Source organism: Gymnoscopelus braueri (genome assembly GCF_963280865.1).
Source record: "Gymnoscopelus braueri genome assembly, chromosome: 16".
In the NCBI taxonomy this organism is placed as follows: domain Eukaryota; kingdom Metazoa; phylum Chordata; class Actinopteri; order Myctophiformes; family Myctophidae; genus Gymnoscopelus; species Gymnoscopelus braueri.
In genome coordinates, this window is record NC_137616.1 from 38933853 (window position 1) to 38959968 (window position 26116).

Consider the following 26116-nt stretch of genomic DNA (forward strand, 5'->3'; position numbering starts at 1 on the left):
AAAGCGTGACGCAACTCTCTCTTTATATAATGCTGGTAGATCAGCTCTTTCTTGACGACAAACGACTTATTGTAGCAGCTTATTAAATTAATTAAATTAACTTACCCTCCTGCTCCAACTTTGTCACAAAACTTGTTTTTTTTTTCTTATTTCAGTGTCGTCTCTATATTATTGTAGTGACGTCCATTATGCAAATCAATATCTCACTAAGTGATTTCTCCTATCAACCCTCTTTTAGTTACCTGTAGTACTGAGTGTGATCAACATCCATGACGGGGATGTGATGCTGTAACCATGGTAACCACGACGACAACGTACGTCAGGGGTCAAGGGTAGCGTTGCCAGAGAAGTAAGCAACCTGGTTTGTGAAAACAAGCCCAAAAGAAGTGACCTATTAGGCCAAGAGCACTATTTGAAAATAGCAGATCTACAAGCTCACCACACGTCACAATGCAACGCGTTGTGAGCTTGTAGATCTGCTATTTTAAATAAAAAAAGGTTCACGAATCTTATTATAGCCTAAGGGGTCTCTGGCACAACATATTTTCAGATAAGGGGCCTTGAACAAATTCATGTGAATTTGGGGGTCCTTGACATGAAAGTAACATCAGACAGTAAGCCCAAATCAGAAACTACACTTTACATCGGCTATTTGAAAACAGCAGATCCACAAGCTTACAATTCGTTGCATCGCAACGCTTTGTGAGCATGTAGATCGTCTATTTTCAAATCAATATTGGGAAAAAGAAGTGGAATATTTTTCAAACATTTAAGAAAAGAACACAAATATTTTATGTATGGGTGTCCCTCCCTGGCACAAAATAGTTTCAGATGGGGGTCCACGGACAAATACAAATTAATCTGGGGGTCCTTGACAACAACATTAGGGGGGAAAAAACGCAACTCGAAACTAACCCATCTTTACAAGCAACTTTATAGAAAAACAAGCCCAGAAGTCCCTTATAATAAGCGGACATGGCAACACAGGTCAAGGGGCGGTACCCAACAGTTCGCAGAGCATCCTGGGAAACTGTCATGGCGGCGTCCGGTCTGTTGTGAACGAGACACAACTTTCGCCGAGGAGTTTATCATTCCGTCGTTTGTTATATCTTGCCTTTTTTTAAGTTCAAACTCTTTCTGTAGGTTTTTGACAGTATAAAAAAAAAGAAAATGGCGTCCACGGCGGCGGGCAAACAGAGGATACCGAAGGTGGCGAAGGTAAGAGAATAAAGAAACCCCACAAGCACTGATGCTAGCCCAGGTTAGCATGTCAAGCTAACGGAACGTTGCTGAGGTGTTTGAGCGACACGAGTCTTTACGTTTAGCTTGTTTGAGGCTTTAACGTAACGTGTGTATGTAAACACGTTTTGAATGACGCTAAAAAACACCAATACTTGGTCATTAGTTTGCCAACATGAAATTTGCAACCGCAATTTAACCATTTCAAAATGGGCCACACTTTAGCGCCAGAAGACACCGCTGTATGCATTTGAAGCATGGATTCCATTTGAATGGATACAGGTTCACGAAGAGTTGCCTCCTTAAGTCATGTAAACCAGTGGTGGAAAAAGTACTAAAAGTACCTAAATAATAGTGTTGCAATGTGCAAACAAGTTTTACAAGTAAAAGTCTGGTAATCCAAATGTACTTGAGTAAAAGTACAAAAGTATGTGCATCAAAATATACTTAAAGTACCAAAAGCAAAAAGTACTCATTATGCAGTGAAGTTATCATAATTATGTCTAAAATACATTAAAACATATATTTTGATAATAGCAGATGTGATGCGTTGTGAGCTTGTAGATCGGCTATTTTCAAATATCTAAAGGTTAAATGGGGCTGAAGTGGTTAATTTCTGTTTTGTGATGATAATCAAAATGTACAAAGTAACTAGTAACTAAAGTTTTCAAATTATTGTTGTGGAGGAAAAGTACAATTAAAATGTTTACTTAAATACAGTACATTTAGTTTATTTACTTTGCACCACTGATACATGATTTGAACATGCATGGTACATCATTATCAGACATAAATGTATGCCCATACTGACTGGCTATCCTCAGGTTTTGTAGCAATTATAAAAATGTTATGCATTAAATGTTCAAGCAGGTAGTAGTTAACACTACTTCAGACCATTTCTTAATTTTTTGACATTTTGGAAAAAATAGCCAATTTAACATTGAGGTGCCCACAATGTTTAGGTGCCCAGTCTACCCACTCTTCCAGTTGGCTTTCATTTACTCTATGGCAGTAAAGTCCATTTCATACCCGCCAGAGTTTGAACCCAGGTCTCCTTCCCCCCCGGTGTGGAAGATCAAACTTAACTTCTACTGCGCTTACAAGATGGAAATATTGCATGTATGAGCTTCAGGCAGTACTGCTAACTAGGATGACAATAGGATGACACTGCAGATGTACTAGTTATATACTATGAAAATAACATTTTTTTCATTAACCCATTAAGACCTGAGGCCGATTCTACAAATGCCTTCTAAATCAGTAGTTCTCACACACAAATGTAAAAAAAAATAGCAGATGTACAAGCTCACAGTGACGCGCTGTGAGCTTGTATATCTGTTATTTTTTAATGGCCAACGGCAAAAATTTAAAATGACAGATGCTTTCCCGGATTGAATGGGTTAAAATAAGTTCCAGGTTTCAGCTTTAGCATGAACAGTTGTAACATCACTGTTGGAGTAATAATGTTGTGTGTTTGCACTTTTCTTTCAGGTGAAGAACAAGGCGCCTGCAGAGGTTCAGATCACGGCGGAGCAGCTGCTCAGGGAGGCCAAAGAGAGAGAACTAGAACTTCTGCCTCCTCCACCGAAGCAGAAGATCACCGACGAGGAAGAGCTGAATGATTACAAGCTGAAGAAGAGGAAGGTCAGTAAACCGTACGGCCGATAACGTCCATCAGGAGTGGCTACAGCATACACTGTGTCAATGGATAAAGAGATTGTCAATTGATCAAACTGCAGATTTTTGTTTTCAGGGATTTGAGGACAATATAAGGAAGAATCGTACTGTCATCAGCAACTGGATCAAGTACGCACAATGGGAGGAAAGTCTGAAAGAGATCCAGAGGTATTGTTTGTTACTTTATCACAATTACACTTATAAGAGGTTTAAACCACACTAACCCTGGCATATGCCAGTGTCATGCAGCAGAAAAAAAAGCAGATTTACAAGCTCACAATTTGTCACATCGCGGCACGTTGTGAACTTTGTAGATTGCCCCTTTTCATCACCAACTTAAACCATAAAAACCTGGAAGATCTGCGTCACTTTTTGATTTGAGCTAAGAAGCATTATTTTACACTTTGGCAAACATTTTTAACTCAAATCTTTGCTTCTGGGGGTCCCTGGAACAAAATATTTTTAGATGGGGGTCGGCGGCCAAATGCATATCATTTTGGGGGTCCTTGACATGAAAAAGTTTGAGCACCACTGATATAGAAACATACGTTTTTTCAGAATACTGTTGGGATTTAGAAAACATTTGTAGAATCGGCTTCAGGTCTTAACTCATTCAGTGCCACTGGCCAAAATTCATTGTAAAAAAGTGCCATTCAGTGCCACAGCCAAAATTTATTGTAAAAAAAAAAAGTGCTTAGGAGCTGAGATACAGCCTTTTTCAGTAAGAAGTTAAACAAGAAGTGAAAGGAGCAGAACATTTTCATATCTTGGGTTCTGAACATTTTCTTAAAAAAAAAAAAAAAAAGTTTTTTTAACGTTTTAGACGTCCAGTGGCACAGGGCTTATTACAACGGACATTTTAGACGTCCAGTGGCACTGAATGAGTTAATGGGTTAATTAATGAAGTGCACATGGATCTGCTGGAAGGCTTTTCTTTAATGAATCAAATGTGTTTCGTTCTAGAGCTCGCTCTATTTACGAGCGTGCGCTGGACGTGGACCACCGCAACATCACACTGTGGCTGAAGTACGCCGAGATGGAGATGAAGAGCCGGCAGGTGAACCACGCCCGCAACATCTGGGACAGAGCCATCACCATCCTGCCACGTGTCAACTCCTTCTGGTACTTATTACTCACTTTACTGCTGACTGAATAGTAGGGATAATGGGGATGGGTCAGAATATTCGAATCGTTTTTGAGGATAAAAAAAGATCATCAAAAAATTGGATCGATTAATCGTATATCGTTCTTAATAGCAGTAGAATAATCGACTTTGATTTTGGTCAGTCATGCACATCCCTACTGACAAACTGGTGCTGTGGTGACTGGCAAGCTCAAAGTAAGGCTATGTTTGCTCTTGATAATCCTAAAGTCGTTTGTATATACAGCATACTTGGACCTCTAGGGATCTACTAAGCTGACCAAAATCTAATTCGAATTTCCAACTGCTCTGGCAAAGATTATTCGAATATTCCCCCAGCTCAGTGAGAAGTCTAAAATGGTTAGAACTATAACACGCACTATATGCCGATGAACCTTGTTTAAAGGAGTGCTAGGAGATGATATAGAGCAGTGGTTCTCAACATGTGGTCCAGGGTTCCTTTAGGGGTTTCCAAATGGACCCTTACAGGTTTGTAACCCTGAGAGTTAATCTATGGTGGTGCTTAAAATTAAAACGTTTGAGAACCACTGACATAGAGGGTAGAAGATATGCTTTGTTAGAGAGCACTTGTATTCTGGAACGCATCTGTGTCACTTTAGATTTATTTGGCTATTCAAAAATAGCAGATATACAAGCTGAGCTTGTAGATCTGCTATTTCTTTTTTTTTTATCGTGATTTTTTTTCTTTAGATTCTTTTCCAAAAAACTGTTAGGATTTAGAACATTTCTAAGAATCGCCTCAGGTCTTAATGTGTTAACCTTGACCCTCGCCTCCCCCCACAGGTACAAGTACAGTTACATGGAGGAGATGTTGGGGAACATCGCAGGCTGCAGGCAGGTGTTTGAGCGCTGGATGGAATGGGAGCCAGAGGAGCAGGCCTGGCACTCCTACATTAACTTTGAGCTCCGATACAAGGAAGTGGACAAGGCCCGCACCATCTATGAGAGATATATCCTTTTCTGATGTGCTTTGCTTTCACTGTATTGGTCTTTTGTAGGGTCACAATCTTTGTTTAACCCATTAAGGCCTGAGGTTCCGATTCTACAAAATCTGTTGTTCTCAAACTGTTTCATGTCAAGGACCCCCAAAATATTTGGCCACAGACCCCCATCTGAAAATATTTTGTTCCCCCAGAAGCAAAGATTTGAGTTACAAATGTTTGCTTTAAAAAAATATATATTCAAAGATTTGCTAAAATGTTCATGATTTATAAAAAAAATGCAGATCTACAAGCTCATAGCGCGGCACTCGGTGCCACGCTGTGAGCTTGTATATCTCCCCGGAGACACAGCGGACAAACCCTGTTGTCATATTTAGTTGAGAAAATGAGAAGTGAACCCTAGAATAGTGCAGCACAGTAGTGCAACGATTAATGGCAGCAAAATAGATATTATGTCCCTTTTGACTTGATACTCGGCACAAGAGAGAGAGACGGCACACAAACGGGCTGACCCGGGAGTAGGAACTTTACATCTTATGGTGGTTCATGACACCACCTGGTGGTGGGATGGCGCAGAAGTAACTACTGGCATCACAGAACCTCACTCCCTCACCGTAAGCCACATGTCTTCGCCGTCGGGCAGGAAACCTCCTATCTCCATATTCTAACTTTTTGTGTTTTCTTTCTCGTAAATTAACGCCCTACTTGATCATACTGCAGCGTCACACAAAAACATCAAAAGTAGCAGATCCACATGAGCTTGTAGATCTGCTACTTTTGAATTTGAGTCCTGAAAAGTTTTGGACATATGAGGTTTCCACCCGACATACGATACACAATTACAAATGTACACCACACACTGAACATGTTGCATTATTTTTCCACAGCCTTTAGCTTTATTACATGGTACAGTGAATATTGACAATAAAGAACAGGGTAGGAAAAGGGGAACGACTTAGAACGCAGACCATGTGCCATTTTGGAAGGACTGGAATTACCAAGTAACAAGCATGCATGAAATCCTAATCCACATAAAAAGTTCCTTGACTCCAGTGCACTTGTGATTGTCCATCCTCAAATCAAGAACTGGATCAAATATGCTCGTTTTGAGGATAAACATGGCTACATCGCTCATGGCAGGAAGGTGTTTGAGAGGGCTGTGGAGTTCTTTGGCGAGGAATACGTGGACGAGAACCTCTTTGTGGCTTTTGCCAGGTTTGAAGAGACACAGAAAGAGGTTTGAAAAGTTTAAATGTTAAAAGGCAACATTTACCTTGATTTAACACGTATTTCCACAATAATTGACGTGAGCAAGATTCTTTAGTTTGATGGGAATGTAGCATGGCAGAATTATTTGTTGACTAGCCCATTATTTCTAGCTATGTCAGTCAGAATGGTCTAAAGATAATGGAGTAAAAGTAGAAATGGTCTCTTGGGATGAAGTTGAAGGTTTAATGACATTCACTTTTACACCACATTCAAAGTCTTTGTCCTGGTCCTTCAAAAGTGTACAAAAAGTTTTAAGTGAAAATTCCATTCCAGTGATCCATGGCAGGTGTTTTTCTCTCACATTTCTAAAGCCTTTTCAACTGCAATGAAAAAAGAAATCTTTGCCTGCGGGTGTCGCTGTTGAGGGATTTTGCCTGTCAATCATCGCCTCTGCTCCGCCCCCCCCCAAAGGAAAGGATAGGGGAGGGGAGGGGCGGGATTAATCGACTGTGACCTCACTGTCGAAGGGCCAAGCTCAGATTACTTTTCAGCCTAATTATTCAGAAAACCCCAGACCACAGAAAATCCACTGAATGTTCTAAGTTCAGGTTTTTTGGGTGTAATTGAGGTCATAAAACCCCAAATAAAACATTGAAAATAAAAAAAGTGAAAATGAATGTCATGATACCTTTGAAATTTAATACGTTTGAAAGTCTTCTCTCTGATAAGGAAACCAGAACTCTTCGGTTTTGTTTTACACAACGTTGAATGTGTTTTTTTGTCTTAGTTTGAGCGCGTGCGGGTCATCTACAAATACGCTCTGGACAGGATCCCCAAACAGCAGGCCCAGGAGCTGTTCAAGAACTACACCGTGTTTGAGAAGAAGTTTGGAGACAGGAGGGGCATAGAAGACGTCATCGTCAGCAAGAGAAGGTTTCAGTACGAGGAAGAAGTCAAGGTACAATACATTTACTGAATCTTGACCCATTTAGACCTTAGGCCGATAATACAAATGCCTTCTAAAGCGGTAGTTTACAGTTTAGGCATTTAGCAGACGCTCTTAAACCAGAGCGATTTACAGTAAGCAAGGACACAAGATAATACATCATAATACATCGTGAAAATTCGTGGCCAAATCTTGGATTATATATTTTTTTAAAGCGAACATTTGTAAAATATTTTGTTGCAGGAACCCCCAGAACAACTGCACAACCTTTCAGGATTTTTCAAAAATAGCAGATCTACAAGCTCACAGCGCGGCACTCGGTGCCTCGCTATGAGCTTGTATATTTGATATTTTTGAATAGCCCAACAAAATCTAAAAATCACACCCAGTGTGAAGTGAGCGGTGCTATTTATGAGCCAAGTTTTAAGTTAATTTCTTCATGTGCCTCGCTAGCCAATCACAGCACGTCCTGCCAAGATAAGTATTCAGACCCTTTTGCTGTGACACTTGCTCAAAAACAACAATGGTCATCAGTGATGGAAGCTCACTTTAAAAAAAAAAGTACTTTTTTTGAAGTGAGTGGTGATATTTATGAGTTATTAATTTCATCATGCGTCTCGCTAGCCAATCACAGTACGTCACAGCCAAATCAGCCAATCACAGTACAGCGAAAGACAAATTGTCGCGACGGAAAGAAAAACTTTCGCCACGGATGGGTCCCAAACCCACTTATAGGAGAGGCTACACCGCTCAAAAATGGCACACAGATGCGTTCCCGGTCTTAAAGAGTTAAACCTCCCCTATGCTCTCTACCTCTCTCAGCATCATATTCTTGTTTAAAAAGCTTTAAACCTCATTTTTGTAACCATGACTGTGGTGGGACCTGTCTGACCTCATTATAAACCTCTCAACTCTCCAATCAGGCAAGCCCACACAATTACGACGCGTGGTTCGACTATCTGCGTCTGGTGGAGAGCGATACCGACGAGGACACGGTGAGAGAGGTGTATGAGAGGGCCATCGCCAACATGCCTCCCATACAGGAGAAGAGACACTGGCGGAGATACATTTACCTGTGGATCAACTACGCACTGTACGAGGAACTGGAAGTCAAGGTGGGTCAGCGTTTAGCGTTTAGAATACGCTGAATAAATGTCTCGGAAGGATCGCTGTGTGCAGTCAATGAAAAGGAATTTATGTTACTTTAGGTGGTGTGCCTAAAATGGTGCGACTTGGCGCATACATGTGATCTGATGACCCTGTGTATTTAGAATTGTATCGCCAATGTGTTGAAGCCATTTATCGTAGATATTTACGTGGACTCTAGGCTGTGCTGATGATGATGTACCGTATGTGTTGAACTTCCCTGTTACAGGATCCTGACAGAACGAGGCAGGTGTACCAAGCATGCTTGGATCTCATCCCTCACAAAAAGGTACTGTGATGATGTTTATTTTCTGGTTCCTTGATGGCTGTCGTATGAACGTTATGTGTCTTTGAAATAGCAAAAGCCAATTTTGAAGATGATATACTTGATCAAGCCATTAAGACCTGGAGCGCATCTGTGTCATTTTTAGATTTGAGCTAAAAAGCATTATTTTACACTTTGGCTATTCAAAAATAGCAGATATACAAGCTCATAGCGCGGCGAGCTTGTAGATCTGCTATTTTTTTTTGTGGCCAAATACATATAATGTTGCTGAGCTTGACATGAAGTTTAAAGGTAGGGTAAGTGATTTGCTATGGTTAAAATAAGTGTTAAATAGCTCTATATTGTGATAGTACTCATTGCTATAGAGTGTTTGTTCAGTAACAGGAGTCTCCTTGTCTCTCCAGCTCTTTATTAAACAGAAAATACATTTTCGTTTCAGTTTCAGTTTCATTTCCAATTTTATCCAACCAGGATAGAGAATTCAATCAGGATATAGATTAAACAAGTGAAATTGGAAGTGATGACACTAAGAAATGAGCAGACAAAATTGGAACTGGAACACTATACAAATGAAGCTTAAAAATGGGTACTTTCTCCTGATTGGCTGAGATTTTGACACCTACCAGAAAATGTATTTTCTGTTTATTAAAGAGCTGGAGAGACGGTGAGACTCCTGTTACTGAACAAACACTCTATAGCAATGATTACTATCAGAATATAGTGCTTTAACCTTTTAACAAAATACATTTTATTTTAACCAAACAATATCACTTACCCTACCTTTAAGAACCACTGACATAGAAACGTACGTTTTTTTTCTCCAAAAAACTGTTAGGATTTAGAAGACATTTGTAGAATCGGAACCTCAGGCCTTAATGGGTCAATATTGCACATTATCCTGCATATCATTTGCCATTTTCATTCATGTGTGCAAACTTATTTGGCTTTGTGTGTTTTTTTGTTTTGTTTTTTCAGTTCACATTTGCCAAGATGTGGTTGCTGTACGCCCAGTTTGAAATCCGCCAGAAGAACCTCCCGTTCGCCAGGAGAGGCCTGGTATGTAGAACATTTATAATCGACCTGAAAAAAAACACAGAAATTTTTTTTTTGACGGTCTGAGCGCTATGGATATCATGTCCAGAATGCTACACGAGACGCCTTTGACTAAAATTGATTGGTTGAATACTTAATTAGTCATAAATGTAAACAGCACTCTGTACAGTAAGACATTAAGGCTAAAAGGAGTCCTGGGGACTTGTTTCCATTGTGGTCCTATGTATTCTATTCATCAACATAACATTAAAAAAATCACACAATAATACATGTCATCAACAAATACAAACACTATGTACAAAGGAGAAAAAGGAAAAACGACTTTTGATGGGAATTAATTTACATTTACCTCCACTTGTGTGGTCTCCTGAGGTTTTTTCAGGCCAGTTTTGAAAGAAACCAGTGTTTATACACATCCTTAAATCCATGGTGTCAGGGCATTCCACATTGTGGCAGAGCAGGAGAATGAGAATTTTCCCCTGTTTGTTCTAAATTTGGGTGGTAGCAGATCATGGTCGCTCCCTCTAGTGTTGTGGCTGTGGGTGTCACTCATTGGAGAAGTAGTTAGACAGGTATGAGGGTATTAAGGCCACTGTCCCTTTGAGTATCTTAACTCATTCAGGGCCAATTAAATAAAAAAATAATTGCGTACTGTGCCAGCGATTTTCTTACCTTTTTTCAAGTAGTCACAGAATATTTTATCTCCAGTATGATCGATCCCCTGATGGTTGCTAATCACAAGAGGGTTTCACTGTGCTTCCGCGAAGAAAAAAAGAAATGTCATCGCGACCTCCCCGTTCAATTTTATACGCCTTTGAAAATAGCATGACTCGGCCAAAAATGCATAGTAAAAATGTCTACTACAGCTACTTAAATACAGCCTTTTTAAGTAATAAGTTAACCAAGAAGTGATTGGAGCAGCAAATCTTCGGACCACGATATCTTGGGTTCTGAACGTGTTTCCCCAAAAACGCATGACGTTTTTCAAAAACACGTCAAACACGTCATTGGCACGTTGCACCATCGCGGAAAAACACGTCACTGAATTAGTTAAATACCAAACTATTCATGATGAGTGATAATTGAATATTTATCAGTCTATTACATGTATTAATACAACAGAAGAAAAGCTCTTGTGGCTCAGAAAACGCTCTCTGTGGACTCTTCCCCGTTAATTCGGAGTAGATAATACAGTCCAGTAATTAAACAGGGCCCCACCTAGAGCTTGGATAAGTCTGCCGAAAACAAACTCAATCCATTTAATTATAGAAAACATTCCAGGTGGAAGAGTCAGAGAAGTCTGTGGTTCTTACACCCCTCTGTGTAGCCTCTATATAAATGGTATAAGGAGGGTTAATTAAGCACAGGTGGTGTGTAGCTATAATATGCTTCTCTTAACCTTTTATGTAATGTGTGGTTTCCCCAGGGCTCAGCCATCGGTAAATGTCCCAAGAACAAGCTGTTTAAGGGCTACATTGAGCTGGAGCTGCAGCTACGAGAGTTTGACCGCTGTAGGAAGCTGTATGAGAAATACCTGGAGTTTGGACCTGAGAACTGCACCACCTGGATCAAGTTTGCTGAGCTGGAGACCATCCTGGGAGACGTGGACAGAGCCCGCAGCATCTTTGAACTCGCCATCGGACAGCCACGATTGGACATGCCAGAGGTACAGCTTTTTTTACCTTCTGAATATTGTTAATAATTATAATGATGCAACCTCTTTTCTATTGGGATAAGTGTCCGTTAATTGTGTTAATGGACATTAATTGTGTTACTGTTTCAGGTTCTGTGGAAGTCATACATTGACTTTGAGATTGAACAAGAAGAGTACGAGAACACCAGAGAGCTTTATAAAAGGCTCCTGCAGCGCACCCAGCATGTCAAGGTAAGAACTGCAGGCTGAGTGGTTTATTTTATGGTGGAATAATAATTGCAATCGTCGTAATCTGCACAGCACGTGGTGATCTGTAAAGCATGTTTTCTGAGAGTGGCTGCATCCAAAATCTGTCAAAACACATCCAGTAAAATTAATGATAAAAGCCTACTAGGGAAAATGCATTTTCAAGAAGTGATTTGGCATCGATTTGTACATGCATAGACTCAAAAACATCTCACTTAGGTCTGCCAACTATTGAGTATTTACTATTGAGTATTTACTTGGTGATTATTCTATTCATTTCTTATTGAACAAATGCAAAAATAGTGAATAGGTTATTTTATTACATTATCGATTAATTCAATTAACTATTGCACCCCTACTCCCATTTAACAGTCCTATGCAAAAACAAAATCTAACAGCTCATGACCCCCCTGACATCACTTGCTGTCTCTTCCCCCCTCCCAGGTATGGATCAGCTATGGCAAGTTTGAGCTTTCCATAGAGAGTGGTGACAGACTGCAGCGCAGCAGACTGATCTACGAGGAGGCCAACAAAAACCTGAGGAACTGCGAGGAGAAAGAGGAGCGCCTCATGCTGCTGGAGTCCTGGAGGGACTTTGAGAGGGAGTTTGGCTCAGACAGCAGCGTGGACAGAGTCCGGAAGCTGCTGCCCGAGAAGGTCAAGAAGAGGAGAAAGCTCACAGCCGAGGACGGGGTGAGTACCTGCCACAAGGTTTTGGGTGATGTGGAGTACTACATAGAAATGTTGACATTTTGGCTCATAGAAATGATGTTGTGTGCATCCTCTAGTCTCAAATAGCACATGTTGCAGTGGCAGTATGTTGAAATAGGACTTAAATGATGGTTACAAGGTTTAGATACACTGGAATCTCTCTCATATGGCACCGGTGCAGAAAGATTATAGTCATTTTCTATTTTAAAGCAAAATGCTAGACGCCAGAGGGGTTAATTTGTTCAGTGTGTTTTAAAATCAGTTGGGTAGATAGAATATCATCATCTTTCACATTTATTTCTGGGCTTGAGGGAGTGTATTTGGTCAACATTTCTCATTCAATTTAATAAATTCACTTCACTGTAGTGCACCAACCTCACCGAGACAAATTCCTCATATGTAAAAACGCACCAGGCAAAATTAATTCTGAATTGTAATTGTGGTAAAGCTCCAATACATCTTAACTCTCAGCTCACAAATGTTGTTTCCCCCAACCCAACAGTCGGACGCCGGCTGGGAGGAGTATTACGACTACATCTTCCCAGAGGACGCAGCTAACCAGCCCAACCTTAAACTGCTGGCCATGGCCAAGATGTGGAAGAGACAGCAACAGGATGACGAGGATGAACCAGAGGAGCGTCCAGATAGACCACCGGCGCCTGAGGACGATGCATCGCCGTCTTCGCCCGAGAATCCCCCGGGCCCTGTGGCCAAGAATGGTGCAGCAGAGTCTTCTTCATCACCGGAGTCCTCTCCCAAGAACCCCCCGGGCCCTGTGCCCAAAGATGATGCAGTCGAGTCTTCATCACCGGAGTCCTCTCCCAAGAAACCCCCGGGCCCTGTGCCCAAAGATGATGCAGCCGAGTCTTCATCACCGGAGTCCTCTCCCAAGAAACCCCCGGGCCCTGTGCCTAAAAATGATGCAGCAGAGTCTTCATCACCGGAGTCCTCTCCCAAGAACCCCCCGGGCCCTGTGCCTAAAAATGATGCAGCCGAGTCTTCATCACCAGAGTCCTCTCCCGACAAACCCCCTCTGGCAAAGGATGATGCAGCAGAGTCTTCTTCATCACCAGAGTCCTCCTCTCCTGAGAAACCCACGGGCCCTGTGGCCAAGGAGTCTTCATCACCGATGGCCAAGGGCGAAGAAGCAGTGCCGTCTTCATCACCGGTCTCCTCTCCTGAGACGCCCCCGCCGGGCCCTGTGTCGGCTTCCCCTCCTGATAAACCATCGGAAACCCTGACGGGTCATCATGGCCCCAAATCAAGTAAACGGGGGCCACAGGGGGGTGCACGTGACGACGGAGATGACAGTGGTAGCAGCAGCAGTGGATCCAGCAGTGGATCCGGCAGTGGTAGTGGTAGCAGCAGCAGTGATAGTGAGAGTGAGGAAGATGATGCTGGTAAGAAACAGGCCAAGAGGAGGCGTGATGATGAAAATTAGATTGAGTTTTCAACTTGCCATCGAGTCAGAGACAACTGGGGAAAAGGGGGGTTTCATGTCTTTCAATTACTTTGTTTTACAAAAAACGGGGATCATTGTCTTTTGTATGTCCTTGTTGTTTTTGCAAATATGCCAATGTAAATACACGATTTAACAGTGAAACGACCCAGTTTGAATTTGTGCTATTTATTAAGTGCTATTTATTAAGCAAATGTCAATATACAGGAAATAATAAGCATTTACATTTTTTCTTCTTACATTTGAATCAGTGGCTCTCTGACTAATTATTGAATGTCTTTAGGGAGGTACATTGCTTGGGTGTACACGTCCCGTTCATCAGCTCCAGCCATAATTATGTACAATAGAACTATTCCTGACCAAGTTGGTCTTCAGGTAATTACATAATTGAGCACTGAGAAGCGTCAGAGAGCCACAGTATTGTTATTCGATGTCTTCCGGTCGGACAGGATGAGGCAGTGGAACGATGGACTTCTTTTCTGTGTCTCTGGACAAGGCCTTTCTCATATCTGTAGAAGAGAGAAAGAGGGTCAGCCGCATCAAACGATTACAATTGTTAGTTTATCAGTGGTCCTCAAACGTTTTCATGTCAAGGACCCCCAAAATGATATGTATTTGGCCACGGACCCCCATCAAAAAATATTTTGTTCCAGGGACCCCCAGAAGCAAAGATTTTAGTTACAAATGTTCGCTTTAAAAAATATATATTCAAAGATTAGCAAAAAAAATCAAGATTTTTCAAAAATAGCAGATCTACAAGCTCATAGCTTGTATATCTGCTATTTTTTTAATAGCCAAAGTATAAAAGGTCATAATTATTCTGATGCCATATTTACACATTTTGCTGGGTACCCCCTGGAACCCCCTCAAGTACCCCTGGGGGTCCCCGGAACCCACTTTGAGAACCAAGGGTTTATAGGATAAAAAAGCGGTTCAGCTTAAAACGACTACAGACAAAAATAAATCATCAACCTTTCGGTGTGGGGCCGTGAGTTGGAAAGAACTGAAGCCAAAATAAATTCCAAAATACCTGTACTTCCCAACACTTCCACCCTTTTTGTGGGGCAGTTCACTGTTCTTAGCATTTTGCCTTTATTCTGACTGATTCAATACTGTGTAGGACGCTAGTTCTCAAAGGGGGGTCCCCAGCTAAAGGAGGAGCGGTAAGTTTAAACACTTGGCCCTTATTTGATTCTTCGGCTAATTGAAAAGAACCGATCTACAAGCTCGCAATGCGACCTGCTGTGAGCTTGTAAATTGATTTTTGAAAATGAAATGGACAAATCTTCTCTTATGGGTGTCCCTGGCACAATCTTTTCAAATGGGGGTCAAATGCATATCTATTTGGGGGTCCTTGATATGAAAATGTTTATGAAGGAGACATGCACGGCATGACCAGTGTTTCTCAAAGTGGGTTCCAGGGACCCTCAGTTCCTTGAGGGGGTTCTAAATGGACCCTTACCGGTCTAACTCGTGAGAGTGTACAAATGGAATCGAATGGACCCTTACAGGTCTGTAACTCGTTAGAGTGTACAAATGGACCCTTACGAGTACATTTGTATGGGGGGGGGCAGTCCTTTTTTTCAAGATTTTTCCCCCAAAAATTTAGATCTACAAGCTCGTACAGCTAAAAATCTAAAATGACACATACATGCGTTCCCGGATCGAATGGGTTATAGAGTTTGAGAACCCACTGGTCTAGACACAGGGATTCATGCAGTTGAATACCCAGGCTCATCTTACCGTAGGCGTCCTCGTCTGGCTCTCCGTTGCTTGCCGAGTAGTACTCTATGACCGTCCTGTAGACGCTGTAGCCTAGCTGCTTGTACATGTTCACTGCCACCTGGTTGGACACTCGCACAAACAGGTCCACAAAGAAGCCGCCCTTCCTAAACAGCAGCAAGACATAATGAAACGGTTTATTGTTGCTGGTCGGGCAGAAACATCCCATCACCATTGTCTAACTTTGTGGGTTTTTTTTTGTGTGGAAATTAACTACAGCGTCATACTACAGCGTCACACAAAAGCATCAAAAAGTATCAGATCCACAAGCTCGAAACACGGCGCAAAGCGACGTGTTTTGATCTTGTCGATCTATCGATCCCTTTATCTGATCCCTTTATCTGTCACCCAGGGCTGGGTGATAACAAAATCAAATATCAATATCTGTTTTTTATAGAATACCTCTTCTGGTATTAAACACATTCCCTGCCAATCACGTAGATCTACGTGAATGCAAATCCAACCGTTCACTGCCAATCATGTAGATCTTGTTTTAGTCTGATGTTCGGCCTACAAGTCACACTAAAATCAGTGTTCATTTAACTTTGAGTGTACAACATTATTGTAACCAACCCCTTACAGGTCTGTAACTCTTCGAGCGTATGTCTATGTAAGGTCCATTTGGCTACATAGATATTTGCAGTGTACCATCATTTCTACGTACTTTTCTGAGATTTCCTCCAACATTTCCATGAGTTTGGCTGCCAGGCCCAGTCTCCTGAACTCGGGGGCCACAGAGAGGGCCGTGACGTGCCCGTGCCACTCCTCCCTCGCCACCGAGCCCTCCGCCTTCCCCATGACTGCACAGGAAACCAACAAGTCAGTATGCCTGTAGCCACTTTCAACCTGGCGGCCCTATTTTGGGTCATTATAGGCAACAAAAAAATAGTCCATCTACAAGCTCAGAATGCGTCATGATGCGACATGTTGTGAGCTTGTAGATGAGCTATTTTTTAAGAGTATATAATAGGGGCTTAACCATCACATGCACCCTATTCGTGTCTATTCTGGGAATGTTATAATCGGCAAACATTCTGCGAAAATAGATCTTATGGATTAAAGTTCTCATTCACCATGACTGATTACAGTATTTTCTAATTAAGACTAATGTTGTAGATCTGCTATTTTTGGTGTAGAGGTTAAAAAGGAGGGGACGCAAGTATAGAACCCTGGGGGACACCGGTCAACAAATAACAAGTATATAGGGTTTGAAGTTTGAAGCTGCAATCCATAACTTCTTTTTTGACCAACGTGTACGGCAGAGTATGTTAAATACAATATAACTAACACAATACAATATAACTAACACTACTGGTTGACAAGTGCTACTGCAGCAGTAGCTGCAGCACTGCAGCATTCACATCCAGTGGTGTAAAGTAACTAAGTACATTTACTCAAGTACTGTAAATGTTGAGGTTATTTGTACTTTACTTGAGTATTTCCCATTTCCAATACTTCTACTTCTACTCCACTACATCTCAGAGGCAAATATTGTACTTTTACTCCACTACAATTATTTGAAAACTTTAGTTACTAGTTACTTTGTAGATTTTGATTATGATTACAAAACATACATTACCCATTTCGGCCATTTGAAAATAGCCGATCTACAAGCTCACAATGCGTCGCGTGAGCTTGTAGATCTGCTATTTTCAAATTATTTCAAATGACTTTTACTTGTGAACTTTATTTTTTACTTTTTCCACCACTGCTCACATCATGGGGGACTCGGGTTCAGATATACTGTACTTACTGTAACCCATCAGTTCACCCCCTGGAGCCTCGGCCACTATGAAATACTCGGGCCAGTGAGCCAGGTACTGGAGGTAGAATGGGATCCCATACTGTGTGAGTTAAGTAAACAGAAATGTGTAATACTGTACAGAGTTACAGACCTGTGAGGGTCCATTTGGAACAGCCTACAGGAAGGAATAGTTAAGGAACCCGAATCATTTAAATCCCAAACCTAGTGAACTATGACACTGGTGACAGGTTGGCGGCTGTGGATGAAGCATAATGTTGGAATGCTATTTACATAATGATGCTGTCATGTACACAGTGATAAAGGATACGGTCTCCGTCAAAGGATCCAAGTTGCTGTTGAATGAGGAAGATGAAGGTTATTACATTGTTACATCTGATGAAATTATTTGAGATAATCACAAATTATTTTTGCATAATAGTCATAATCATTTCCATGACACGGATGTTTACAAAAGAGAGAGAGACAGCAGATAGTTTGTAGATAGACTATTAAGGCTATTTTTTTTAAATCTTATTGTAAGATTATTAAATATGCCAGCAAGTCATGTTGTTTGTCATATCTGCCCTGTCTGTGAAATTATTGTTTAAGAAGCCAAACATAAATGTAATTTTGATGTATACGTTCCAAGGAAGCAATAATCAGAAAGGAAATTAGATTAGGTTATTATTTTTGGTATTTTCGGACAGACAAACCTGTTCTTCTTAATGTACATTTTGTTCTCTAAGTTTGTGTTTTTGTTCACTAGCATTGATTATGTTGTACTGCATTTTATGATTTGAATTGTGATGTTTTATGCCTGGACCCTAGGAAGAATAGTCTCCACTAAGGTGTAGAGACTAATGGAGATCCTTAATAAACAATGTCCAATTCCAAAAACACAATTAAATTGCAATTATTATTTGCATTCGTATTTATCGTCAAGTAAAAAGCCCTACTACTGCAGCACAGCTTACTGAGGATGGAGCTGTAGTTAGCATGCTAGCACACACACACACAGACAACCCGACCAGAACCAAAGCAACAACGACAGTGATCTTTTACAGTTAAATGGATGGCATTTCAACTCACATGTTGTTAAATTTAAACAGGTCATCGCACGTGAACGGTCGCAATGTTGTCATCTTTCGCTTCTTTCAGTGCTACTGCTGAGTGTGTGTGTGTGTGTGTGTGTGTTCGCTGCTTTCAGCCAAAGAGCTGAGAAGCTGCCTGCCTGCCTGGGTTTACATTTTACGAATGAAACGGGAGCCCTCTATCGACGTGGAGGGGGAACTTACTTTTATTTTATTTTATTTATTATTATTTGTTCCCTTATTTATAATAATTATGACATACAATACAATACAATACAATACAATACAATACAATACAATACAAACACAAACAAGGAAGTCATAAATCAGTACAACAGGGGGAGAGGCGAGAGGGGGAACTTAAACGGTGAACCTGCCCAACGTCATCCGGGTAATTACTCTAAACCAGTGGTTTTCAACCTTTTTCATGCCAAGGACCCCTAAATTGATGTACATTTGGCCGCGGACCCCCATTTGAAAGTATTTTGTGCCAGGGACCCCCAGAAGCAAAGATATCAGTACATTTTCGCTTTAAAAAATATTAATATTCACAGATATGCACACTTTTTCAATGTTTTTCAAAAATAGCAGATCTACAAGCGAGTGCCGGGCTATGAGCTTGTAGATCTGCTATTTTTGAATAGCCAAAGCTAAGTGGTTAAAATGATTTTGACGCCATGTTAACTAATGTTGCTGGGGACCCCCGGTACTCCCTCAAGGACCACTGGTGGTCTCCGAACCACTGTTTGAAAACCACGGCTGTAAACCATATAATATAACTAGAGGGCGGATTACCCCGCCCCCAGCTATTCATTTAACTAATTACTCTACAGCAACGTGTTCATTGATTCATCTGGCGGCAACGTTCGAACGAGGTAACGCAGACCCATAAGCCAGATTCCAAACCCGAAAATCTCGGCCACTCGCTCACTCCCACTCGGTCACTCCGACTCCAAACCGGATGTGCTAAATTCCAATTACTCAGTTGCTTCTTGGAGGAGGCGAGTGGAGTCGAGTGGAGGAGCCGAGGCGGCTCTCTACTTCCGCATTTAGCGAGTGTACATCAAGTGTACGCTCGACCACTCTCCACAGCTCCTCCGCGGCAGACTTCCGCATCACGTGTAGACGTTTTTTTTGTTTTTTCCCTTCTGCCGTGACGTATACATGGTCCTCCTCCACATGTGGCCACACAAACAATGCTTGAAACCCGAAACCATACCCCGAAAACACCGGCTCCCCCCCCCCTCGCCCCCGCCGATCACTCGTTGCCCATCTCACACACACACACACACACACACACACACACACACACACACACACACACACACACACACACAGTGTAAATTAACTGAAAAGACGCAACAAGCCACTGGCTTTATTGCTTTGTATGATATAAAGTATAATACAATTATATACATTGTAATTTATTGTGCACACTTATACTGTCTCAAAAGCTGATAGTTCATTTCTCTCCGTGCATGCCTCAATGCAGTGCATGGACTACTATAAATCACTGTGACAAAGATTATGTTTAAAATAATGTATTGTATTTATATATAGACTGAATATAGGGTGACTATATTCTGAATTCCCCAAAAAGAGGACACTTTACGCTATTAATTTAACTATAGCCGTACTCATTCAATTCTGAACCGATTCTTAAATTTTAAAATTCTCTATTTGCTGTGAAGGGTCTTCTTTCATGTCTATCAGTCATGATTTATTTCGCTATCAAACAATATCAAGCAAAATCACAAAATCGTCTGAGTTTTTTTCTTTTTTTTTCGTCCCAGAAGATATCACCCAAGCTCTCAAAACCCCAGACATTTGAAGGATTTTATAAAAAACCCCCAGACAGCCCCCCAAAAGAGTATATGTCCGGATAAAAGAGGACGTATGGCCACCCTGCATGAATGATGTAATTCAGAGTCAGACATACTCTGTAATATACGGTGGCTGTTATACGCAGCAGTGCCGTGCGGGACTGCTGCGGGGGGTGGGGGGTCTGGGGACTGTACGAGCAAAAAGAGGGACAGGTCAGGATTTAATTCATAAATGTAAGTTTGCTCATCCTGGCGCTTCGTTCACTATTTCAGGAATAAATGGCTTTGCACAAAATGTTAACTATAAAGATAACAATGTGGCCATCCACATTGATGAATTGTCTATTCTATTCTGTATTATTCTATACCTGCATATTATTCTATGCATGTATATTTTCATCCACGGCTCTGGTCCAGCTGTTTGAGACGTCATAAGTGATCGCGGAATTTGCCGTCGCTTTGAAATGACGCGCTAAGTGCAGTCCGATCCTTTGAAGCCAGCTGGTCGGCCACTCGTCCTCGCAAATAATCCTCGGCTCCTCGCAGGGGCGGGGCTTAGGCGCGAGTGGAGGAAGCGAGGAGAGTGAGCGAGTGACCGAGCTTTGGGGAATGGAATCTGGCTATAGAGAGAGAGAGAGAGTTCTTCTGACACTAGCGTTCACTTCTTCTGATACAACAAGGCTCTGAGTAGCCCCTACGGAACCTCTCCCTCCCGCTGTATAGCTCCGAGATGAGGTTCCTCGTTTGTCTCTGCCGTTTGATTGAGACATTGTCGCACATTTTTCACTTTACATGTTTCTTACCCCTTTCTGCACATCGTATCCAAAAAGTAAAGCATTTCCGCCACTCTCTCAGATGTTTTAAGTTCTAGCGCACCATAAAAGCTATCCAACGAGTTGAAGAAAGTATTTAATTTGCCTCGGTCTTCATCCGGTTCCATAATATTTTGCATTAGAAGATGCAATTCAACATTTGACCAGTAGGGGAATCAGTAATGTTATCTCCACGGGCGCAACTCTTGCGCAATGTCTTAAAAACATGTAACCGGATGAAGAAACTCCGGGGAGCAGGTCCCCGGTTGTAGAATTAGTGGCAGGCCTTACTAGAGCGTGAATCCGTACAGGGTTAATTACGATTGTACCAATGGGACACAAACCCACACAACCAAAGGGAGGACGAGAAAAGAGAGGACGAGAGGAGAGAGGAAAAGGGGGGGGGGGAGAGGATGACTATAGGGTGACTTTGGCTATAGGCTTTATCATAGAGAAATGTTTTTAGTCTAGTCTTAAATTTACAGAGTGTGTCTGCTTCATGGACTGAGACTGGGAGAAGGTTCCACAGCTGAGGTGCCTGAAACTTAAATGCTCTACCTCCTGTTCTAATTTTTTTGGGGTTTCTTGGAGCTGTAAGCATTTTTTCATACTGTGGACGCAATGGTGTTCTGGCTGGTTTATAGGGCTCGATGAGTTCTTTGAGATATACTGGTGCCTGTCCATTGAGAGCCTTGTATGTGAGGAGGAGAACTTTAAACTCTATTCTGTATTTAACCGGGAGCCAGTGCAACGAGGCCAATGAAGGAGTGATATGATCTCTTCTTCTGGTTCCTGTCAGTATGCGCGCAGCGGCATTTTGGACTAGCTGCAGGCTTTTTAGGGACTTACTTGGGCAGCCTGATAATAAAGCGTTGCAATATTCCCCACGGTTATCACACATACACCGAACTTTATAAGTATACAATTTGAGAGAGAGGGAGAGAGAGAAGGCTCATATATGCATCAGCTTGTCGTGGGTTCGAGTCCCGTTCCCGACCCCCTTTGCTGCGTGTCTCTCCCCGTCTCTCTCTCCCTCTGTCCTGTCAGTCTTCACTTGAACTATCAATAAAAGGCAGAAAAAGCCCAAAACAAATCTTTTTAAAAAGTGCTTAAGCACAGTAGGCCTACTTCAGTGAATGTACTGAGTTACTTTCCACCTCTGTGTACACACACACACACACACACACACACACGCGCACACACACGCACACGCACGCGCGCGCGCACACACACCCCTACCTACCTATCAGCTACTGTTTTAGGATTTGTTATCATTTTCCTAATCTATTGTTTGTTTTTATAATCTACAGAAATATGTCAATGTGGTATGACCGTTAACCTATTGTTTCTTTGTTTTTATCTCCAGAAATAGCTGGTTTTTCGATAGTGGTTAATGAGCACAATTGGTTTGATGACACACACAGTGCACAGCACTTTTTTTGGCTGACAGCTCTTATCCCTCACGGTGCCCAGGTGACCACCATGCTCGCCCACGCATGGGTGCAGTGCCTCCAGGCAATCGTAATGGGTGCTATCAGGGCTGTTAACAAAAAAAGGGGGACACGGCTGACAAAAGCGCCAAATTTTTTCTACATGCTCTCCATCACCATAAGTTTCATTTTGGAAGGGGAGCCACGTCATCAAGATGGCAGAAGGCGGCCATCTTGGATTACAAAGATGGCCACCATGCAATATCTATAAAAGCCAATATCTCGGCTTCCAAGCCACTTAAAAGGTCAATCTTAGTGTCAAAATATACATTTTCTGGGACAAGGAATGCAATAAAACTATAGGGAATATCAATAAGTGACTAATTCAGCCAATATTAGATAATTTGGTAAATTCTGGCAATATATGTACACAATTATGCATGCTTCGTCTAGATTATGCACAACATCTGTGTGTGTGTGTGTGTGTGTGTGTGTGTGTGTTTATTAAACTTTGACAGATCTGACTCTTGTTATTTCCTATTTTTCCTATCTATTTTGTAGTATCGTTCCTATTGTTTCCTGTCTGCCTAGTTACTGTTTACCTGCCTTGTCTCTCCTCCCTGTGATTATTAGTTATCTCCACCTGTGTCCTGTTAGTCCCTAGGGTGTGGGTGTGTCTGGATCTGGTTCCTGCCAGTGTGACCACCTGCATTCACTCACCTGCAATCATGCCTACAGTACTTAAGCCTCAGTCTCTCTCCAGTCTCTTGCCAGATTGCCTTGTGTTTACCCAAGCTCTCAAGCATTGTTCAAAATCAAGTTTTTTGCCCTAACTGATCTCTGTTCTGTTTTCTATACTACGTTTTTGCCCAGCCCTTGCCGGTACCTCTGCCTTCTCTGACTGCCCCTTTGGTTTTCGACCCCTTGCCTTACACAGTTTAGATTTTTGCCTGCCCCTTGCCAATCTCGTCTCTTGCACACAATGGATTGGGCTTTGTAGATCTCCAAAAGAGTTGATGTGGTCTGGGATACTTACATCACCAGCAGCATAAAAGAGTCAACAAGGGAGAAGCGAGGCAAAGGGATACGACGGAAGGTGGCTGGTCAGAACAAGCTGCCGGGGAATTGGCCAGATTTCCTGCGTGATCCTATAAACAAGCAGGAACTCTTTACCTTTCTCTCTGGGAAGATTGCATCCACCGCCTGGCCAGAGGGCAAGCTGGTCTTCATCACATCTGGCATCACAGTGGTCGGCACATACACCAGGGCACTCCATGCTGCCATGTAACCACGAAGAGGCCGACACCAGGATATTGATTCACCTGCTTGATGCCCTGGAACATGGCTGTTCTACCTGCTTGATACGCACTGTGGATACGAATGTTGTCGTTATCCTCATCGGCAAGTTCCATGCCCTGCTCACCAAGTATCCAGCTGCAGACATCTGGGTTGCTTTTGGCACTGGCAAGAACTACACCTATGTTCATATAAACACCATCTGCCATGCTCTGGGCAAAGACAAGTCCACAGCACTTCCCATCTTCCACTGTTACACAGGCTGTGACACAACATCAGCATTCTGCGGGAAAGGAAAGAAGTCAGCATGGGTGGCATGGAAGTCCTACCCTGAGGTCACCCAGGCCTTCAACTACATGGCAGAAAATCCATACACTTCAGTGACCATAGATGCCCAACACTTTCAGCTTCTTGAGCGTTTCACAGTCATCATGTATGATAAGACAAGTGATTTGGAATCTGTCAATGAAGCACGGCGAGAGTTGTTCTGCCAGAAGAACAAAACGATGGAACACATTCCACCAACGCAAGATTCACTGTTGCAGCACGTGAAGCGAGTTGCCTACCAGTCTGGGATCTGGTCCACGTCTGAACTGGCCCAGCAGCTGACACCCAGTCCAGAAGGATGGGGATGGACATTGGATGACAACAACCAGGTCTGGCTCCCTGTGTGGAGCATTCTACCGATGGCGTCAAAAGCCTGCAATGAACTGGTCAAGTGCGGTTGTAAACTTGGTTGTGGTGCAAGGTGCTCATGCAAGAAGGCACACTGGAATTGCACAGAGCTTTGCAGTTGTCAATGTGACAGATAATTTGAATGTCAATTCACTTCATGCTGTGTCTGACTGCTAACCGAGTTGAAAATTATGTAAATATGTCGCTAGAATGACCATATTTATTTGATCTTGGCACAAATAAACATCTAGTGGAATTCTCAATAGCTTTATTGCATTCCTCGACCCAGAAAATGTATATTTTGACACCAAGATTGACCTTCTAAGTGGCTTTGAAGCCGAGATATTGGCACTTATAGATATTACATGGTGGCCATCTTTGAGATCCAAGATGGCCGCCTTCTGCCATTTTTTTGACGTGGCTCCCCATCCAAAATGAAACTTATGGTGATGGAGAGCATGTAGAAAAAATTTGGCGCTTTTGTCAGCCGTGTCCCCCTTTTTCAAAAATCTGGTCTTAAGCAACCGGGCTAAGAGGTGAGGGGAGGTTAAATACATTTTAAGAAAAAATGTAAGGCAAAACGTGTGTATCATACACTATGTTAAATGAAATCCATCTATCCTTCACAGGGTGTCTCCATGGGACATTATTATCATCCTGTGGGTGGGGGTGGGGGACCCGCCCCCCAGTTGATTTTCGTCAACCCAGCGCAGTTCCGCATTTCCAGATCAACCAGCTACTGCACCCCATGTTAGCAGCAGGTCCACTGATTTACACCCACATCACCATAGAGCGTACTGGATAAAATACAGTCTTAGATCTTTAAACTATACACGCAATACACATATTGCATGTATAGTTTAAAGATCTAAGACTGTATGGGACATTTTATGAGTAGGCTGTATATTTTGATGCCAATATTGTTGTACTTTTACTCAAGTACTTTCCAGTATTGATCTATTTTTCTTACAACTAAGGATATACAGCATGTTTTGGAACAGCTGCCCTCTCATATTTACCGGACAAAGATCCAATTCAAGCTCAAAACCTTGTACCCCCGTCACATTAAAATGATGAAAAGGCAGCCATTATTGTCAGGCTTTTGTTTGTATTACACCACTATACAGTACCATTTTCAGCTTTCTAAAGTTTTGAATAGAGGACTTTTATTTGTAACAAGAGTATTTCTACATTGTGGTATTGCTACTTTTACTTGCTAAACTTACTTTTACTTGGAGTACTGAACAACGTGACAGGCTCTGGTTGTTATCTCAGGTCCATTCCCAGGGGGATCTACAGGCAGCTGCCCAAACAAAGGAAACAACAGAGAAAATTACAGATAGAAAATATTATTTCTAGTATTGGGGCAGGGTACATGTCCTGGCATGACGTATGACTGTTCATCTACACACAGGGCGAGGTACAAACCAAGATTAAACCTAGACTGACTGACTGACTGACTGACTGATCCCAAAGGACATTCCAGTGATCAGGTAACAGTCACAGGAAAGGTGAGTGCTAAGTAAAACAGAGTATAGGCTATATATATATATATATATATATATATATATATATATATATATATATATATATATATATATATATATATATATATATATATATATATATCAAACATATGAGAAGATCTCCCTCTAGTGGTTACATTTAGAAATGTAGGTGAGTACCTCATGAGCCACTTTGTCTATAGACCTGTAGATGGAGCTACTGGACAGG

At 41.9% G+C, this 26116-nt stretch overlaps 2 protein-coding genes across 2 annotated transcripts; one reads left to right on the plus strand and one right to left on the minus strand.

Moving 5' to 3' along the window:
- Nucleotides 1-1038: 1038 nt before the first annotated feature.
- Nucleotides 1039-13874, plus strand: crnkl1 (crooked neck pre-mRNA splicing factor 1). The gene is made up of 14 exons (XM_080453539.1): nt 1039-1218; nt 2731-2883; nt 2993-3084; nt 3880-4038; nt 4862-5028; nt 6078-6256; nt 7016-7186; nt 8098-8289; nt 8550-8609; nt 9582-9662; nt 11086-11325; nt 11443-11544; nt 12004-12252; nt 12773-13874. The coding sequence occupies exons 1-14, from the start codon at nt 1171-1173 to the stop codon at nt 13709-13711; spliced, it is 2832 nt and encodes a 943-aa protein (XP_080309665.1). The 5' UTR covers nt 1039-1170; the 3' UTR covers nt 13712-13874.
- A 4-nt stretch (nt 13875-13878) lies between these two features.
- On the minus strand, nt 13879-18457 carry naa20 (N-alpha-acetyltransferase 20, NatB catalytic subunit). Its single transcript, XM_080453540.1, has 6 exons — nt 18345-18457; nt 17584-17608; nt 17265-17355; nt 16176-16311; nt 15473-15618; nt 13879-14238 (listed from the first exon to the last, which is right to left on the minus strand). The coding sequence occupies exons 1-6, from the start codon at nt 18395-18397 to the stop codon at nt 14153-14155; spliced, it is 537 nt and encodes a 178-aa protein (XP_080309666.1). The 5' UTR covers nt 18398-18457; the 3' UTR covers nt 13879-14152.
- Between the last annotated feature and the right edge of the window lie 7659 nt (nt 18458-26116).

Coding starts and splice junctions, on each gene's coding strand:
- crnkl1 (XM_080453539.1), top strand. CDS start 1,171: ATGGCGTCCACGGCGGCGGGCAAACAGAGGATACCGAAGGTGGCGAAG. Junction 3,085..3,879: donor AGTCTGAAAGAGATCCAGAG/GTATTGTTTGTT, acceptor GTTTCGTTCTAG/AGCTCGCTCTATTTACGAGC. Junction 7,187..8,097: donor AGTACGAGGAAGAAGTCAAG/GTACAATACATT, acceptor CTCTCCAATCAG/GCAAGCCCACACAATTACGA.
- naa20 (XM_080453540.1), bottom strand. CDS start 18,397: ATGACAACATTGCGACCGTTCACGTGCGATGACCTGTTTAAATTTAAC. Junction 17,609..18,344: donor CTGTTTAAATTTAACAACAT/GTGAGTTGAAAT, acceptor CTCATTCAACAG/CAACTTGGATCCTTTGACGG. Junction 15,619..16,175: donor TTGGAGGAAATCTCAGAAAA/GTACGTAGAAAT, acceptor GCTGCTGTTTAG/GAAGGGCGGCTTCTTTGTGG.